This window comes from Cynocephalus volans, chromosome X, assembly GCF_027409185.1.
Source record: "Cynocephalus volans isolate mCynVol1 chromosome X, mCynVol1.pri, whole genome shotgun sequence".
Taxonomy (NCBI): domain Eukaryota; kingdom Metazoa; phylum Chordata; class Mammalia; order Dermoptera; family Cynocephalidae; genus Cynocephalus; species Cynocephalus volans.
Genome location: NC_084478.1, coordinates 41,981,441 through 42,000,922, shown reverse-complemented (window position 1 = coordinate 42,000,922; position 19,482 = coordinate 41,981,441). Strand labels below are relative to the sequence as shown.

The window sequence follows — 19,482 nt, the reverse complement described above, 5'->3', positions numbered from 1 at the left end:
CTTGGTCACAAAAGGTATTGCTAAATTTCAAAGAATCAGCATCATATGGGTGTTCTCTGACTAAAATGCAATTAAATTAGAAACATGCACTAAAAAGTTAAGTGAAAAAAAGTTTGGAAATACAAAAACTGCACTCAAATCACTATGGGTTAAATTAAAAAATCACAATAGGGATTACAAAATGGAGGCAACTGAATAAAATCAAACGATATATATCAAAACTTTTGGTATAAAATTAAAGTGATACCAAGAAGGAAATGTATAACCCTAAATGTGTTTATTCAAAAAACAGTAAAAATAATAAATAAATGATCTAAGCATTCAACCTAAAAAGCAAGAGGAAAAAAACCACAGTAAAATATAAAACATTATTAATGGCCATGAAATGACTCAATAATATGAACCCAGTTCTTACCAGTTTAATCGATAAATTCAGTGTAATTTAAACGCACAGTTTCAACAAGGATTTTCATAAGATATGAAAGCTTGATATGAAAATCATAAGGAAGATGAAAGGAGTCCGAATAGCCAAGACAATTTTGAGGAAGAACAAGGTGGGAATGGGAGGGCCTACCAGATACCAGTTGATTTAAAGCTGTAGTATGGGATCTGCACGAGGATATACAGATAGACCAACAGACTGGGATAGAGAGCTCAGAAGCACACTCATGTATTTATGGACTATTGATGTATTGCAGGGGCACCATTAGAAATCAGTGGGGAGCAGATGGACTATACAATGAATGGAGCTGGTTTAATAGTTTATCTATGGGGGGAAAGTAAAATTAGATCGTATGTTTCCACCAAGCACAAAAACAGATTCTGGGTGAATTAAGTCATAAATGTAAAAAACAAAATTTTCAGCTTTGAAATGTAGGTGTAAGAAAGATTTTTCTCAACAAAACATAAAAAGCACAAAACATAGAGGCTTATGTTGAAATTTACAATTTTTGTACCGCAGGGTGCTAATGAAAAAGTTAAAGATAAGCTCCATAAGATAAGGGTAGGGGGTAATATTTGCCGTGCACATCACTGACAAAGGATAAGCATTTAGAATATATACAGAACATTAATAAGGAAAGGACAGCCCAGCAGGAAAATGGGTAAAGGGAACATGAAAAGCCAGTTAATGCGAAGAAGTTCAATCTCACCAGTAATCAAGGCTGTGCAAATTAAAATGCACCCATCAGACTGGCCACAACTTAAGTGTCTGATAACACCAAGTATTTGATGAGGATGTGGCCAAATGGAAAACTTCATTCACTAATGTCAGAGTGTAAGTTGGTAAAACCACTTAAGAGAACAATTTGGTGATACGTAGCAGTGTTGAAGATGTTGCTAGGACCCAACAGTTCCACATCAACATATGTTCTGTAAAGAATCTTTTAATCAGGTATCCAAGGAGAGGGGTATAAGGAAGTTTATTGCATCATTGTTTATAACAGTGAAAAGGTGGAAACAACCTAAATGTTCATGGGCAGGAGAAAGTTGTTGACGTACAGCAGTTAAAAGAGCAAACTATTATGTATCGACATGGATACATCTCCAAAACAATATTGAAGGCAAAAAGCAACTCTTACAATGATATATAGATTCTTTAACGTGAAGTTCTTAAATGCAAAGTTTAAAAACATGCAAAATAATGCCATTAGATTGAATCATATAAAATGGCCATTTTTGTAGGTAAAAAACAGGCAAATATCAGCATCTTTATGGAGTTCAACCTAATATTTGTGGACATAATGGATGGTAATGATGGACATGGAATTCAATATGGCATCACCTCTTTGGGGACGATGGTGGGGAGGAAATAGTATGGTACTGAGGAGAGTATGTGGGGGAGCTTCAGCTTTAGCTGTCATCTTACATTACTTCAAAAATGTTTTGAAGAACATATGGCAAATGTTAAATTTATTAAAGCAGGGTGGTGGGTACATGGGTATACTCTTACTATACTCTTGTACATTTCTATTGAAAATACTTGATGATTTTTTAAGCAAACCAAAGCATTGATAGAGGTACAAAAATTTTAATCTCATGACATTCTAAAGAAATATTTACAAAATGATTAAATCCTTTGCTGCTTACATATCTGAACATAGCACTCATGAGGCTTTTAGTATAACATAAAAAACTGAAAAGCATCTCTTCTCACACACCAGTCCAAAGCTTGAATTTTATTTCGTTCTTTTAGCATTGGTAAGATCATCGTCATAAACACCCTTCATTAGTGCCTCTCTTTGGTCGCTGTTGTTTGGTGGCGGTCAGATGCATCTCTCTGCCATTTTATACGAAATCAGGTGATGAAATTCAAATTTTTTTCCTTCTTTCTTTCTTTCTTTTTACTTCTTTGATGCCAACAGGAATCTGCAAGCAGAATATGATCGTCTAAAGCAGCAGCACGAACATAAAGGCCTGTCCCCACTGCCGTCGCCTCCTGAAATGATGCCCACGTCTCCCCAGAGTCCCCGGGATGCTGAGCTCATTGCTGAGGCCAAGCTACTGCGTCAACACAAAGGCCGCCTGGAAGCCAGGATGCAAATCCTGGAAGACCATAATAAGCAGCTGGAGTCACAGTTACATAGGCTAAGGCAGCTGCTGGAGCAAGTGAGGCCCACATCTCTCTAATATGAAATGTTTACAGACATTCATTTTCTCATTTTAAATAAAACTAAAAAATAGAATTCATAGTCCATTTTATAAGAGCAACAAGCATCGATTCCCAGTGCTTGGTATGTGTGTAGCAAAGTGCTAGTATCAAGGAATATAAGAAGAGGAAAACTAATATGTCTTCATATTTGTTCAAAATAGTTTCCAACCAAAATGTTTCTTATTTGATGAGTTTGAAATACATATTGGAGCGCCGAGCCCGTGGCGCACTCGGGAGAGTGTGGCGCTTGGAGCGCAGCGACGCTCCCGCCGTGGGTTCGGATCCTATATAGGAATGACCGGTGCGCTCACTGGCTGAGTGCCGGTCACGAAAAAGACAAAAAAAAAAAAAAAAAGAAATACATTTTGGAAAAAAATGCTAAAAGGTTTTTGCTACCTCTCTAAATGTGAAAATTTTACCTCTTGAAATGGAACTCTCTTCTTTGCAATTAGTTATATTTTCTGGTATACCTTTGGGTTTTTTCCTTCTTCTAATTCTTAACATAATTTTTTTAAGCATCCATTGAAAATCTAGCAAGACACTGCATTGTAATAAGCCCTACTTGGACATGGTCCCGGCTTTCTAGAAATTTTTAATTTTGAGATATGTTCTCTCCATCCTGTTACTTAATGCTTCACAAAAATATGAATTCTCCATTATGTTTTTGAGCTCTCACTTGGTCTCAGCATTCTCACATGACTTTCTAAATCTTTAAGTTATTTAGTCTAATGATTTATAGTCTCTTTCCACTGTAGCTCCAATTTTTTTTCAGATTTATAAGGGGCACAATTCAGATACAAAGACACTATCGATGGATCATATCAACACTGAAATATTCCAAATTCAGCAGTCTTGTGGGAGATTTCTAAGTAGGAAGAGTCAAAATTTCTGAGTACTGAGTGTCTATACTTTTATATTTATATATGCATTTGAGTGTTTATTATGAAAAGTAATTCTGTTTTCTTTTTGATGCCTTAGCCCCAGGCAGAGGCCAAGGTGAATGGTACAACGGTGTCTTCTCCTTCTACCTCTCTACAGAGGTCAGACAGCAGTCAGCCTATGCTGCTCCGAGTGGTTGGCAGTCAAACTTCAGAATCCATGGGTAAGTGTCCTGGCTACTTCCAGATTTTGTTATCTCTTAAGATTTGGAAATAGTGAAATGTTTGCTCACAGTTTGAAGTCATCAGCTTAAATTATCTAATACCAATTCTGGACAAGGCATTGTCACAAATGCCCCAGGGGATATAATGATGAGTGACATAGTCCTAACCCTAGGAGAGCCAGCCTTTCAGTTATTCACAACAAGGCAGAGTGGTATTAAAGTTCCATTCATTTTAGAGACCAAGGAAGACTGTATGACCAATTGATATTTATGGAGGGTTCCAAAAGATGGAGTAGGGTCCAAGCATATCTTGAAAAAGGAATAGCGTAAGTGAAGGTATAGAGGTGAGGATCTTGGGCCAAGGGTGGGAAACAGCCAGTAGTCCAGTTTAGTAGAAAGACGGGTCCCAGCAGGAGGTAGATGGAAATAAGGCTGCAGAGGAAGATTGGAGTCACATTCTAGTGACATGAAAGTTGGGCAGAGGTGTTTGACTTATTTTAGTTTTTAATTATCAGGTAAGAAATTTCTAAAAAAGATGTATTCTGGCAGCTGTCTCTGGCCCAAAGTAAAACTTCTATAGGTGGAAAGACCATTTAGGAGGCAACTGCAAAGGCTGAGATATGTGAGTTTGAGGGCCTGTGCTTGAAGGATGTGGGAGAAGATGACTGGGAGACTATTACATGAAAATAGAGTTCTCAGGGCCTGGGGACTGACTGCAAAAAGTGAGGGAAGGAAACGAGGGGAGGGGATTTGGTTTGAAGAAGGCAGTGAAACTTTTGATTGTAGACATAATGTGTTTGAAGAACTGGCAGGTCTCGGTCCTATCTAGAAAGAAGTTAAAGTACATGTCCATACCTAGTGTAAGAGGGCAAGCTGGGGAGATTTGAGAATGAGCTCGATAGAATTGATTGCTGAAGGCGTGAGATGAGAAATATATAACAAAGGTGCTTGGATGCATTGCCTTGGGGAAGACCTCCATTTGGATGATGGGGTCGTGAAGGACTGGGGAGTAGGGATAGGTTCAAGGGAGATGTGATGAAAAGGTCAAATGCTAAAGAAAGCTCAATGGAAATGAAAATAAATCATAGCCTACTAAATCACTATAAATGCATTGACCATTTCTGATAAAGCATTTTCAGCCAAGAGAAGGGAGACTGGAGAACTTCCTATCTTTTCAATGAAATAAAAGATCAGGTAATCTTAAAAATGATTAAGGATTAAGAAAAGTGAAGACACTTTTGGGACATTACCAAGTAAGAATGAGGGTTAAGGTAAAAGGTGAATTTGCTGATGAAATAGTCAGTGTGGTCTGGTGTTATTCTTCAGCAGTGTTCTCTGCCTAGGACTGGGTTCGAAGAAAGCTGGAGTTGACGAGGCATAAATGATAAAAGAAGGTTGAAACGAGTAAGGCATTTTACAGTGGTAATGAAGGCTGCGACAGGAGTTGCTAGCCAGCTGCTTATTGGTTTTTCCTGCTGTGCTAGGCTAGATAACAGGGTTTTATGAAGGCCACAAATGCTCTGTCTATCCCCCTCTTTTCTTCTCTCTTAAGACCCAGCATGAGTCAGCTCTACTGGTTATATGCTTGACCCTCTCAATCTTACCTCACAGAAAAGAAGAGACCTGTGACTCTTTGATTCCTCACACTTAAAGCTCTGTTGTTTGATATGATGGTGTGTTCAGGAATTCTTTTCATACTTGAGATCTTCCATGAGGTTAGAATAAAGAGGCAAAGTGTCCAACCAAAATTCATAGCACAGAAAGAAAATGTCAAGGGTGGGAGTGAGTTTCATGGTGGAAGATTTGGAGACCATGGTCAGGAAAATTCAAAAGTTGGGCATCACGGAAGTACAATGTTTTCAAGGAATTTCCTACATCTAAGATGGAGCCTCCCAGTGAGCTGCTGAAGGTTGTACATGGAGATCACTAGAGATGTAAGGGGTGTGGTTCATGGGCGGTAAGGCCAGGGTTGTTGGGCTCATTGGCAGGGTGATGAGGTCCTTATTCGCGATGATGGTGTTAGGCCAGGATGGGAAAGATGTTGAGGAAGGTGGATGAGGGCTCTGAGGAGGTGAGCATTTATGAGGAAGGAGAGAGAGCAGTTGAGGGAAATCTGATGAAGTTCACAAACCTGGAGCAGTGGACAGAGGCATATTCTCTTCCGAAATCAAACCTTGTAGGAAAGTCAGGTTTCAGTTCTTTTGAGAAGGAAGAGGAAATGTTTGAGGTTGTTTTCCTGACTTTACTACACCTCAGTGATTTAGGGTAATCTCTGAGTCAGATTCTCTTTCTCCATATCAGATTTAAATATAGCTAATGGACTGTTGGGACAGTAAATGATAGCACAGTGCATGAAAAAATACTGTACGCCTTATAAATTCCGAAAACGACTGAGCTTTAGTATCTCTACTGTTACTTTCTACTGCGGGATTTTCCCCCTTTTTGAAGTAAGTAAAGCATGTGAAACTAAGTTGCATATTTTAGTGGTGAGATTCAGAGCCCTGGGTGCTTAGAGGCATTTATTGTTTAGGCTGTCAACACAAGCGAAGAGGCAGCATGTCCGTTAAAGCACTCAAATTAAAGTACACATCAGGCTGTGGTCTTCATGATTTGGGGAGCCAAGAATATCATGGCAGAGCTGAATACAAGGATAAAGTGCTATATTCCAGGGGCTGGGTAAAGCTAAGAGATAACTTGCTTGTATATTTCAGGCTTACAACATGGTGGTTCCCTAGCTTTTTATTTAGAAGAATTTCAAACTTAGGACAAAATTCCCATTAATTCAACATTTTGCCACATTTGCTTTATATCTATTTATTTATGTACTTTTATATTTATATGTTGTTAAATATACTGCATACATTTTTTAGATTAACATCTATTTATATAGATCTGTATGCTAAAATTGTTATATAATTGTATATATTTATATTTTATGTGTATATTTATCATACATATATGTGTGTATAGCTAGTTGATTTTTTTTTTTTTATTTTATTTTATTTTATTTTATTTTATTTTTTTTTTAAATTTTATTTTGTCGATATACATTGTAGCTGATTATTGCTTCCCATCACCAAAACCTCCCTCCCTTCTCCCTCCCCCCCTCCCCCCCGACAGTGTCCTTTCTGTTTGCTTGTTGTATCAACTTCAAATAATTGTGGTTGTTATATCTTCTTCCCCACCCCCCCCGGTTTGTGTGTGTGTATGTATGGGTGTGTGTGAATTTATATATTAATTTTTAGCTCCCACCAATAAGTGAGAACATGTGGTATTTCTCTTTCTGTGCCTGACTTGTTTCACTTAATATAATTCTCTCAAGGTCCATCCATGTTGTTGCAAATGGCAGTATTTCATTCGTTTTTATAGCTGAGTAGTATTCCATTGTGTAGATGTACCACATTTTCCGTATCCACTCATCTGATGATGGGCATTTGGGCTGGTTCCAACTCTTGGCTATTGTAAAGAGTGCTGCGATGAACATTGGGGAACAGGTATACCTTCGACTTGATGATTTCCATTCCTCTGGGTATATTCCCAACAGTGGGATGGCTGGGTCGTATGGTAGATCTATTTGCAATTGTTTAAGGAACCTCCATACCATTTTCCATAGAGGCTGCACCATTTTGCAGTCCCACCAACAATGTATGAGAGTTCCTTTTTCTCCGCAGCCTCGCCAGCATTTATCGTTCAGAGTCTTTTGGATTTTAGCCATCCTAACTGGGGTTAGATGGTATCTCAATGTGGTTTTGATTTGCATTTCCCGGATGCTGAGTGATGTTGAGCATTTTTTCATATGTCTGTTGGCCATTTGTATATCTTCCTTAGAGAAATGCCTACTTAGCTCTTTTGCCCATTTTTTAATTGGGTTGCTTGTTTTCCTCTTGTAAAGTTGTTTGAGTTCCTTATATATTCTGGATATTAATCCTTTGTCAGATGTATATTTTGCAAATATTTTCTCCCACTCTGTTGGTTGTCTTTTAACTCTTTTAATTGTTTCTTTTGCTGTGCAGAAGCTTTTTAGTTTGATATAATCCCATTTGTTTATTTTTCCTTTGGTTGCCCGTGCTTTTGGGGTCGTATTCATGAAGTCTGTGCCCAGTCCTATTTCCTGAAGTGTTTCTCCTATGTTTTCTTTAAGAAGTTTTATTGTCTCAGGGTGTATATTTAAATCCTTAATCCATTTTGAGTTGATTTTAGTATACGGTGAGAGGTATGGATCTAGTTTCAATCTCCTGCATATCGATATCCAGTTATCCCAGCACCACTTGCTGAAGAGGCAGTCCCTTCCCCAGTCAATAGGCTTGGTGCCTTTGTCAAAGATCAGATGGCAGTAAGTGTGTGGGTTGATTTCTGGATTCTCTATTCTATTCCATTGGTCAGTGTGTCTGTTTTTATGCCAGTACCATACTGTTTTGGTTATTATAGCTTTGTAGTATAGCTTAAAGTCAGGTAGTGTTATGCCTCCAGCTTTATTTTTTTTGCTGAGCATTGCTTTGGCTATTCGTGGTCTTTTATTGTTCCATATAAATGTCTGAATAGTTTTTTCCATTTCTGAGAAAAATGTCTTTGGAATTTTGATGGGGATTGCATTGAATTTGTATATCACTTTGGGTAGTATGGACATTTTCACTATGTTGATTCTTCCAATCCAAGAGCATGGAATATCTTTCCATCTTCTTGTATCCTCTCTAATTTCTCTCAGCAGTGGTTTGTAGTTCTCATTATAGAGATTTTTCACATCCTTGGTTAACTCAATTCCTAAGTATTTTATTTTTTTGGTGGCTATTGTAAATGGGCAGGCTTTCTTGATTTCTCCTTCTGCATGTTCACTATTGGAGAAAAGAAATGCTACTGATTTTTGTGTGTTGATTTTGTATCCTGCTACTGTGCTGAAATCATTTATCAATTCCAACAGTTTTTTTGTAGAGATTTTAGGCTGTCCGATATATAGGATCATGTCATCTGCAAACAGGGACAGTTTGACTTCATCTTTTCCAATCTGGATGCCCTTTATTTCCTTCTCTTCTCTGATTGCTCTGGCTAGTACTTCCAACACTATGTTGAATAGCAGTGGTGAGAGTGGGCATCCTTGTCTAGTGCCTGTTCTTAAAGGAAAAGCTTTCAGCTTTTCCCCATTCAGGATGATATTGGCTGTGGGTTTGTCATATATGGCTTTAATTATGTTGAGATACTTTCCCTCTATACCTAACTTATAGAGGGTCTTTGTCATGAATGAGTGCTGAACTTTATCAAATGCTTTTTCAGCATCTATAGAGATGATCATATGGTCCTTGTGTTTGAGTTTATTAATATGGTGTATCACATTTATTGATTTGCGTATGTTGAACCAACCTTGCATCCCTGGGATGAATCCCACTTGATCGTGATGAATAATTTTTCGTATGTGTTGCTGTATTCTGTTTGCTAGTATTTTAGTGAGGATTTTTGCATCTATATTCATCAAGGATATCGGCCTGTAGTTTTCTTTTTTGGTTATATCTTTACCTGGTTTTGGTATCAGGATGATGTTTGCTTCATAGAATGAGTTTGGGAGATTTGCGTCCGTTTCAATCTTTTGGAATAGTTTGTAAAGAATCGGTGTCAATTCCTCTTTGAATGTTTGGTAAAATTCTGCTGTGAATCCATCTGGTCCTGGGCTTTTCTTTGTTGGGAGCCTTCTGATAACAGCTTCAATCTCCTTTATTGTTATTGGTCTGTTCAAATTTTCTACGTCTTCACGGTTCAGTTTTGGGAGCTTGTGTGTGTCCAGAAATTTATCCATTTCCTCCAGATTTTCAAATTTGTTGGCGTATAGTTGTTTATAGTAGTCTCGAATGATTCCTTGTATTTCAGATGAATCAGTTGTAATATCGCCTTTTTCATTTCTAATTTTTGTTATTTGAGTCTTCTCTCTTCTTTTTTTTGTTAGCCATGCTAATGGTTTGTCAATTTTATTTATCTTTTCAAAAAACCAACTTTTTGATTCGTTGATCTTTTGAATTGTTTTTTGGTTTTCAATTTCATTCAGTTCTGCTCTGATCTTAATGATTTCTTTCCGTCTGCTAACTTTAGGATTGGATTGTTCTTGTTTTTCTAGTTCTTTAAGGTGAAGTGTTAGGTTGTTCACTTGCCATCTTTCCATTCTTCTGAAGTGAGCATTTAATGCAATAAATTTTCCCCTCAATACTGCTTTTGCAGTATCCCACAGGTTTTGGTATGATGTATCATTGTTTTCATTAGTTTCAATAAACTTTTTGATTTCCTGCTTGATTTCTTCTTGGACCCATATGTCATTAAGTAGAATGCTGTTTAATTTCCATGTGTTTGTATAGTTTCCAGAGTTTCGTTTGTTATTAATTTCTAGTTTTAATCCATTGTGGTCTGAGAAGATACATGGGATAATTCCAATTTTTTTGAATTTATTGAGACTTGATTTGTGACCTAATATGTGATCTATCCTGGAGAATGATCCATGTGCTGATGAGAAGAATGAATATTCTGAGGTTGTTGGGTGGAATGTTCTGTAGATATCTGCCAATTCCAATTGGTCTAGAGTCTTGTTTAGATCTTGTGTTTCTCTACTGATTCTTTGCCTAGATGATCTGTCTAATATTGACAGTGGAGTGTTCAGGTCCCCTGCTATTATGGTATTAGTGTCTATTACCTTCTTTAGGTCTAATAGAGTTTGTTTTATAAATCTGGCTGCTCCAACATTGGGTGCGTACATATTTATGATTGTTATGTCTTCTTGATGGATCAGTCCTTTTATCATTAAGTAGTGTCCCTCATTGTCTCTTTTTATGGTTTTTAGTTTAAAGTCTATTTTGTCAGATATAAGAATAGCAACTCCAGCTCGTTTTTCTTTTCTGTTTGCATGGTAAATCTTTTTCCATCCTTTCACTCTTAGTCTGTGTGAATCTTTATGGGTGAGGTGGGTCTCTTGTAGGCAGCATATAGTTGGGTCCTGCTTTTTGATCCAGTCAGCCAGTCTGTGTCTTTTAATTGGGGAATTTAAGCCTTTAACATTAAGAGTTGTTATTGAAAGGTGTTGATTTATTCCTAGCATTTTATTGGTTGTTTGGTTGTCTTAGGTGTCTTTTGTTCCTTGCTTTCTGATTTACTGTTTGGTTTCTTTGTTTGTTGGTTCCTTAGGTTGTAGATAGTGTTTTTGTTAGCTTGTTTTCTCTTCATGAATGCCATTTTTATTGTACTAGCGGGTTTAGATTTTTCTTAGGTTTTTATGGCAGTGGTAGTTATTTTTCAGGAACCAAACCCAGTACTCCCTTGAGGATTTCTTGTAAGGGTGGTCTTGTGGTAGTGAACTCCCGCAGTTTTTGTTTGTCTGAGAAATATACTATTTGCCCCTCATTTCGGAAGGATAGCCTTGCAGGGTAGAGTATTCTTGGCTGGCAATCTTTGTCTTTTAGTATTTTGAAAATATCATCCCATTCCTTTCTAGCTTTTAGGGTTTGTGATGAAAAGTCTGATGTTAACCTGATTGGGGCTCCCTTATAGGTGATTTGACGCTTCTCTCTTGCAGCTTTTAAGATTCTCTCTTTGTCTCTGAGTTTTGCCAATTTGACTATGACATGTCTTGGAGAAGGCCTTTTTGGGTTGAATACATTTGGAGATCGTTGAGCTTCCTGGATCTGAAGATCTGTGATTTTTCCTAAACCTGGGAAGTTTTCTGCCACTATTTTGTTGAATATGTTTTCAATGGAATCTCCATTTTCCTCCCCTTCTGGAATACCCATGACTCGGATATTTGAGCGCTTGAGGTTGTCTGATATCTCTCTCAGATTTTCTTCCATGTCCTTGATTCTTTTTTCTTTCTTTTTGTCTGCTTGTGTTATTTCAAACAGCCCATCTTCAAGTTCAGAGGTTCTCTCTTCAACTTCGACAAGCCTGCTGGTTAAACCCTCCGTTGTGTTTTTTATTTCGCTGAATAACTTCTTCAGTTCAGCAAGTTCTGCTACATTTTTTTTCAGGACATTGATTTCCTTGTATATTTCCTCTTTCAGATCCTGTATACTTTTCCTCATTTCATCATGATGTCTAGCTGAGTTTTCTTGTATCTCATTCAGTTTCCTTAGAATTATCACTCGAAATTCCTTGTCAGTTATTTCAAGGGCTTCTTGTTCTATAGGATCTAGAGTATGAGATTTATTAACTTTTGGTGGTGTACTTTCTTGATTTTTTGTATTTCTGGTGTCTTTTTTTTGGTGTTTATTCATTGTGGCAGGGGGTTTCACAGTCCACCGGTTTGAGACTAATGACTAACTAGAATGTTGCTGTGGTTGCCAATTTGGTATGGCTCCCGCTGTGACAGCTCAGTTGGCCTCTAGTGTCTTGTGTGTGTGGTTGCCTCGGGTCTTGGGCTTCTCCGGGGATCCACCTTTCTGGTCAGCTTGTACTCTGCTGGGCTGGTGGATCACGCACCACAGGGTGTGTGATCTCTGTTGAGCTTTCACTTTCTGTACAGGACTTCTCCCCGTTCCGTGTGCTCTGGCCCAGGCTGTTAGATCGTGCAGTGGCGACCCCACCCGGTGTGTGGTTTCTGTCGAGTCTCCGCCTCCCTGGCCGCACGTCTCCCCCCTCTGTGCACACTGTGCTGGGCTGGGGTGTGTCTTCTGCACCCCTCGTCTATCAGCTGGGCCTTCAAGACCCTGCTCAGCACCGCCTCGCCCAGGAAGTCTACCAGGTTTCTGCTAGGCACAGACGACCGGTCTCTCTGGGTGCCTTTGTAGCACTGTGTAGATCTTTCTCGGGTCTTGTTCACCTTTGTATCCCCCCGGTATAAACCGAGTCTAGTGCCCGCCTGCAGCCTGCTCTCCGGCAGGTTCAAGCGGACCTGGGAACTCTCCTACCACACTATTCCCAACCAGAAATTCGTTAGGCTTTTTTCCAAACTGGTGGTCGCAGAGATGGTATCTGCCTCCCAGTAACAGGAAGTTTACCGGGCCGGAGTCCAGGGTGTGGTGGAGTGACAGTCGGCCCGCCCGTATTTCCTAGCCCTCCCAACACTGGTCGGGACGCCCCACACCCCCAGCCCCGCCAGAGAACCGCGGAGGGAGTGGGAGAGGAGGCCGGCCCGCAGGGTCCGGAAAGCCCCGCGCCAGGCCAAGCAAATTGGCTCAGTGATGGCCGAACAGGGCGGAGCTGCCCGCACCTGGGAAAATGGAGGCAGCACCGGGGCAGTGAGTGGCCTGGTGGTGCAGGCGGAAGCCGGGTGGGCAACCACCCCCCGAACAGAGCTGTGCCAGGGATCACTCACAGTGCTGTGCCAGGTCGGGCGCTCGCTCTGTCTCTGGTTTGTTGCCTTCCGTGTTCTCGGCGCTGCCGCCTCGGGCTGTTCAGTCGCGGCGCCGCTCGGGTGCTCCCAGGAATCTTCTTTAATGCCGGCCTGAAACCTCGAATCCTGAATAGGGCAGCTGGCCGCCTTCAGTGCGGCCCCAGCCTCCGGGATCCTGGCTGCATCCACAGCAGCCCTGGCGCCGTGTTCCCTGTTTCAAGACTCGCTTTTGCAGCTAAGAATCAGTTCTTTTCCTGCTCCACACTTCAAAGCTGTTGCCGGTAAATGAGGCAGCCTCTCCTGCGGGGGGCAAAGTGGCGTTGAGCCCCCACGACCGGCCAGCAGCAGCAGTCCTCCCTTAAGAGATGGCCAGAGGAAGGTCCACAAGTTTCCCGGCTGCCTGAGGCCCAGTGGCCACCTTTTCCACCTCAGCTACTCCGCGCCAGCCGCCGCAGCCGCCGCCATCTTGAAACTCACTAGTTGATTTTTTTATCTTACTAACCCATTCAATGGTTATGTCTCCATACATAATGACACTCCACCCCTAAACATTTCAACCTGTGTCTTCCAAGATGAAAGATATGCTCATACATAACCACAGTAGAATTATCACACTCAAGAAATGAACACTGATACAGTACCATTATCTAATATACAATTTAAATTCAAAGACCCCTAATTTTGCCAATAACATTCTTTATAGCTATTTTTTTTTTAATTCAGGATCTAATGAAGGGTCATGCTTTGCATTTAATTGTCATGTCTCCTTAGTCTCTAATCTAGAACTCTTCCCCAGCCTCTTTACATCTTTCATGACACTGACATTTTAGAAGAGGTCAGGCCAGATGTTTTGTAGAATGTTCCTCAATTGGATTTGCCTCTTTGCAGGTTAAATATTTTATGCCACATTACCACATAGGTGACGTGGTGTCCTTTCCAGTGCACCACATCAAGGCTTTCCTCAAGATCCTCTCTCCATCCCCTTCACTCTTTACTCTCCTTGGCTTCTGCAAGATTTCCAGCTCAGACCTCTCTCCTGAGCACCCTCTGGATAAAAACTACAGATAAAAATATAACCCATTCTGAAATCACAATTGGCCTTCAGAACATCTCTTCCAATTTTCCAATCTATACAAACACAGTCATTTTCCACACTTTCTTCCTTTACCCACCTTCCTTAGCCATGTCTCACCACCACCAATCCAATCACCAAAGTCAGTCTGTTTTGCTTCTTATAAAAAGAGCAAAACACGATCAATTCAGCTGCTTCTGCGGAAATTTAGCCCTCACCATGTACTACCTGAACTAATATGAATACTCTCCTAATTGGTTTTTCTGCCTTTGGTCTTTCTGTCTTTCCAGTCCATCTTCCAGATGCTTCTAGTTGCTCCCCTCCCATTCAGATTGTATCATATTATTTTCCTCTTTAAGCATTTTATGGCTTCTGTTTGCCCTACAGGATAAAGTCCAGACTCCTTAGCACGGTCTTCTTTGGCCTTGATCGTAATGTTTTCTTAACCTGAAATATACCATCCTTTCTTTTCACTCTGAGTCTTCCTCTGGAACTTACTTATGTATGCTTTAAATATTGACATTTATTTTGTTGTATAGACAGTATTTCTGTCTTCTCCCTAGAGCTCCCTAAAGTTAAGCTCCTTAAAAGCCTAAGTCTTGCTCATTTCCTTTCCCATTTGAGCACATTCTATCCAACAAACATTCAGTAAAGTGCTTGTTGAATTAATGTTTTGGAAATCAAGCAGAATACATTCATGTGTTGATATGGAACAATCCAGACATTTAAGAAATTTAACTACTAATTTCAGTACCTTTCACCACATTCAAAACTGACCAGCTAATAATCAGCATCATCATTCTACACCATAATATATTTAAAAAGTTATACACAGCATTTATGTGTAAAATTGAACATATCTACTCCAAACCATAATGTAAAAAAAGTAATTGAAGCTAAATATAGAGTACTAGATAAATCATTGTATTTTTTTTTCCAAAAACTAAAGAAAGGCAAGAAAGACGTGAGTAATATAGTAATAATACATCAAGTTGGAAATATGTTAAAATCCAAAGAAAAATAATAGTGGGTATATTTGCTCATACACAGCCTCCCTTATGAAAGAAAATACTTTTTTTTGGTGCACAGCTTTCTTTTTTTTTTAAACAGAAAATAATTTGCTTAGATGCAGGCAAAATCACAGGAGTAAGTATTCTTGTGTCTATTCTGCAAAGGCTGCATAGGTTCTAGCCAAAATCACTTTTTATGCAAATAGACCCATTATCAGCATTTGAACTGAGGAAAGGGAAGTGAGTCAGATGGGATATCATCCCTTCAAGAAAGTCTGAAACCATCGTATGTTTCGGAAGACTTGCAGAATATCTTGCCATGGCAAGCCATTTCGTTTCTTTTTGCTCAGATTAAATTGAGTCATCTCACTTTTTTTCTTCCCACTTCAGCAGTGATTAAAGAAGATATTATGCTATATCAAGGTACTATTTAACTTTGACTGTGTCTTTCCTGATTTTGAAACATTCTTTGTTTAAATGTTTCAGTCATTTCTTTGGGCCAACTTCAGACAAGCCAAGAAGACTATACAGCTAATAATCCAAAAAGCATTTTTATGTGTGTTTATGGGAATCAAGTTGAAGTGTTAATATCAAAGAATTGCTTTTAACTAAGTTTAAAATCCTTCAACCACTATCAGTATGTTGTTTGAGTAGGCATTGAATCAGTAAAGTAGAGATAAGGGTTGGCCAATTTCCTAGTTTTCACAGTTGGGACTCATTAGGTACTTTTCTTATTGAATAAATAAAAAGTGTTCTTTTTGTGTGGAGAAAGGGGGCTTGTGGTCACAGGTATTGTTTGTTGTTAGAATCAGATACATTTTGGGGTTGACTATTACATTGCAGCTATATTGTGAATAATTAGACAACCCATAAATTTTGGTGTATTGCTGGTTCAGCACCTTAAAACAGTGTATAAGTCACCTATTGCTGTGTAACAAACAACCACAAAATTTTCAAGTTGCCTATTTCTCATTCACGCATCTGTTTGTTAGCTGGAGTTTTGCTGGAGCTCAACTGGGCTTGACTCCAGGTTTGGGGTTGCGTTCAGGTGTGTTCCACATGTCTCTCATCCTCCTTGGGCCAGCAGGCTACCTGGGCCATGTGCTTCTTATGGCACAGAAGCACAAGAGGAGCCCAACCACTCAAGGACATTCCATTGGCCAAAGCAGGTCACATGACCAAGCCCAAATTTCTGGGCCAGAGAAGTATACTCCCTCCAACCCATGGTCACTCTGCTGTGTCTCCACTGGCCATCTTCTTGCTGTACTTTGGGCAGACCACCCACACTCCTCTCTCAGAGCCTTTGCATTTGCTGTTCCCTCTGTCTGGAGCACTCTTGTTTCAAATACTGACGTGGCTCACACTCTCAAGTCCTTAAAGTTTTTGTTCAACTGCCTCTCATCAATGGGGGTTTCCAAGACTCCCCTTTCTAAAGACTTCCTCATTTCCTCTTGCTAACCTTCTCCTTGGAGTGTTTATCTCCACCTGACATTATTTGTTTATCTGTTTAGCCTTTGTGCCTCCATAAGCACATGAGTTTTATGGAGACAGGGATTTTTGGTTGTTTATTGCTATAACCCCAGCATCCAGAACGTTGGCAGTCATATATTTAGCTTTTGATAAATATATATATATATATATGGTTTTGTGGTTTTATTTTGGCAGCTGGCCAGTACAGGGATTGAACTCTGGACCGTGGTGTTCTTCGCACCATGCTCTAACTACCGATAAATATTTGAGTACATGAGTTAATCATCACTGTCTTAAAATTTTTATGGGTTTTTTAAGGCATTTAAGAAATCCAGCTCAGTAAAAATTAATATATAAATTCACACACACACACACACAAAAAAAAAAATACCGGGGGCAGGGGGAAGAAGATATAACAAATACAATTACTTGAAGTTGATATGACAAGCAAACAGAAAGGACATTGTTGGTGGGGAGGGAGGAGAGGGAGGAGGGAGGAAGGTTTTGGTGATGGGCAACAATAATCAACCACAATGTATATTGACAAAATAAAATTTAAAAATAAATAAATTAATTAATTAAAAGTTGGATTTCAAAAAAATAAAAAGAAAGAAACCAGCTCAGTATCCAATAGTACAATAGTGTTACTTTAACTTCAGGCTTTTTTTTAGCTGTTTTAACTTTTTTTTTTTTTTTTTTTTTTTTTTGCGGCTGACTAGTAAGGGGTCCAGACCCTTCTTGACCTTGGCGTTACCAGTACCATGCTCTCCCAAATGAGCTAACTGGCCAGCCCACCTGTTTTAACTTTTCCAGTATAATCAGACACAGAAAATATTAAACATTAAGCATTTCTCAGTGGGTTGATTCACTTCTACTCATGCATGTATGTAATAAGTCTGATTTCAATTCTTCAAAAGAGATGACGTAAAACTATCTTGAGAATATTGAGAAAAGAATAAAACAGGATTACACTTGTTTATATGTACTACCTAGGATGTAATAAGCTCCCAAAAAGTATCTGAATGAAAAAAAAAGTATCTGAATGGATACAATTATCACTGCTATGAAAGTTTTTTATTAAAACAAATAAGCCAATTTTATATTTGTACTTGGACATCCATATTTCATACTTAATGATAGTTTATCTGTAAAGATGAACTTGGCTGACATCATTAGGTTTATACTTTATAATTCGATCCTTGAGATAATTCAGGGACAGGAATGCCAATCACTTCATTGAACTCTACCTGAATCTTAACACAGTGCAATTGAGTTCCTAGAGATCCAGTGTGATATAATTAAACTGTCAGAAATACTAACATCAATGCTCATGAGTATCTCTGTAGGTTCTGATTGATTCTGCTTACATACTCTCACTACAGTGGACTTGCCGCCATTAACAATGTCTCGTGTTTCCCAATTCAGCAAAAATTTGCATCAGTAATGGAACAGAGAGATGTAATCGGCCCTGCAAGTTGTCAGGATCCTGTTCCTCCTATTAGTAGTTTATTCATTCCATTATTTCACGTTCCATATTCATTACATCACCAGATAGTAGTACTTTAAAACTGCAAGAAAAAAAAATACCACGTTGTACTTTTTATTTTCTAAAGGCATAAACTTAAGCGTGCGTGCGTGTGTGTGTGTGTGTGTGTGTGTGTGTGTGTGGAAAGAGAGAGACAGAGAGGTTGTAACTTTTCCTTTTCCACTTTGTGACCTCAATTTTGCAGCACTAATTTGCCATACTTAGTATTTCGAAGAGGTTTCCTGTGGTTATGTTACATGAGACTCACAGAATCAGAGGCTTTTTAATGTACCCCAGGTTCTTAAACCTGCACTCTAATGATGATATGCAGCCTCACATCCTCAATATGATTTTGTCTTAATGGTTAGAATTGACAATGATCTTTTATCTTGTACTTTAATAAACAGGGATGGAAACAGGAATAAATACAGGATTATAATCATAGATGAAAATCCAAGTAGCATAGACCAAAGGAAATGACAAGCATATTTACATCATTTCATCACTGGCTTTCCAGTCTTTTCCAAGAGATGTGAACCTGAGGTTGTCCTTAAGCATGTTCATTATTTTTGACTTGCTGAAAAAAGATCTTGTTGTAGACAGAAGTGACAAGGTGCTAAACAAATAGAGCTTGAAAAAATGTTATGTTCACTATTGGAAGGTTGAATACTATGAAAAATTAGTTTCAAAGGACCTTCAAAATTCAAATTAATTTTGTTTGCACCTAAGAAATGTCCCCTTTACTGCAAATGCTGTTTGAGGTGTATTTATTTAATACATGAATAAGCAATCGAGAGACAGATCCAATCCCCAGAAAAGACCATCCGTCCCTAAACTCCTTTGCTTAAAATCATCATTCTCTCCTCACATAAACAAATTCCCAAAGACTAAGAAAAAAAAGTTTCTCCTCTATGAAAACCCCAAAAACATCATCATGATAAAGTAGTCCCAAGTAACAAGGAGGAGAGGAGCATAACTCCTCAGTATACCCCATATCTGTAGTTCTTGGAATATTAATATTTCATTACCTGTTAAGGTCACATACAACTTTCATTTCTGTTACATTGGACTTTAAGGGTATTTGAGTTTCGATTGTGTTTTTGGTTAAATGTCAAGGGAAAGAGTGAAAAAAATACCTCAGTGTCTCCACTGCCTTGTTACCTTCATGAAGTGAACACAAAATGTCACATTCTTATTTTGTGTTGAGGAGACACGTTACAGCTGTGCAATAATAACTGTTTTGTTAGAAAGAAAAAAGTTTCACATTTGTTACTGGGGCATAAGAAAAGAGGGTTTGTCCACTTTATCTTAACTTCTAAATAGATACATGGCTTTCTTCTCCAAAGATAATGACATAG

General features: G+C 38.9%; 1 protein-coding gene across 2 annotated transcripts in view; it reads left to right on the top strand.

Moving 5' to 3' along the window:
* DMD (dystrophin) overlaps positions 1-19,482 on the top strand; it is a 2,107,999-nt gene that overhangs the window by 2,075,481 nt on the left and 13,036 nt on the right. For both annotated transcript variants that reach the window (XM_063083086.1, XM_063083084.1), the window contains 2 exons: positions 2,364-2,607; positions 3,629-3,752. In XM_063083086.1, coding sequence (XP_062939156.1) covers positions 2,364-2,607; positions 3,629-3,752 — 368 coding nt within the window. The remainder of the gene's footprint in view (positions 1-2,363; positions 2,608-3,628; positions 3,753-19,482) is intronic.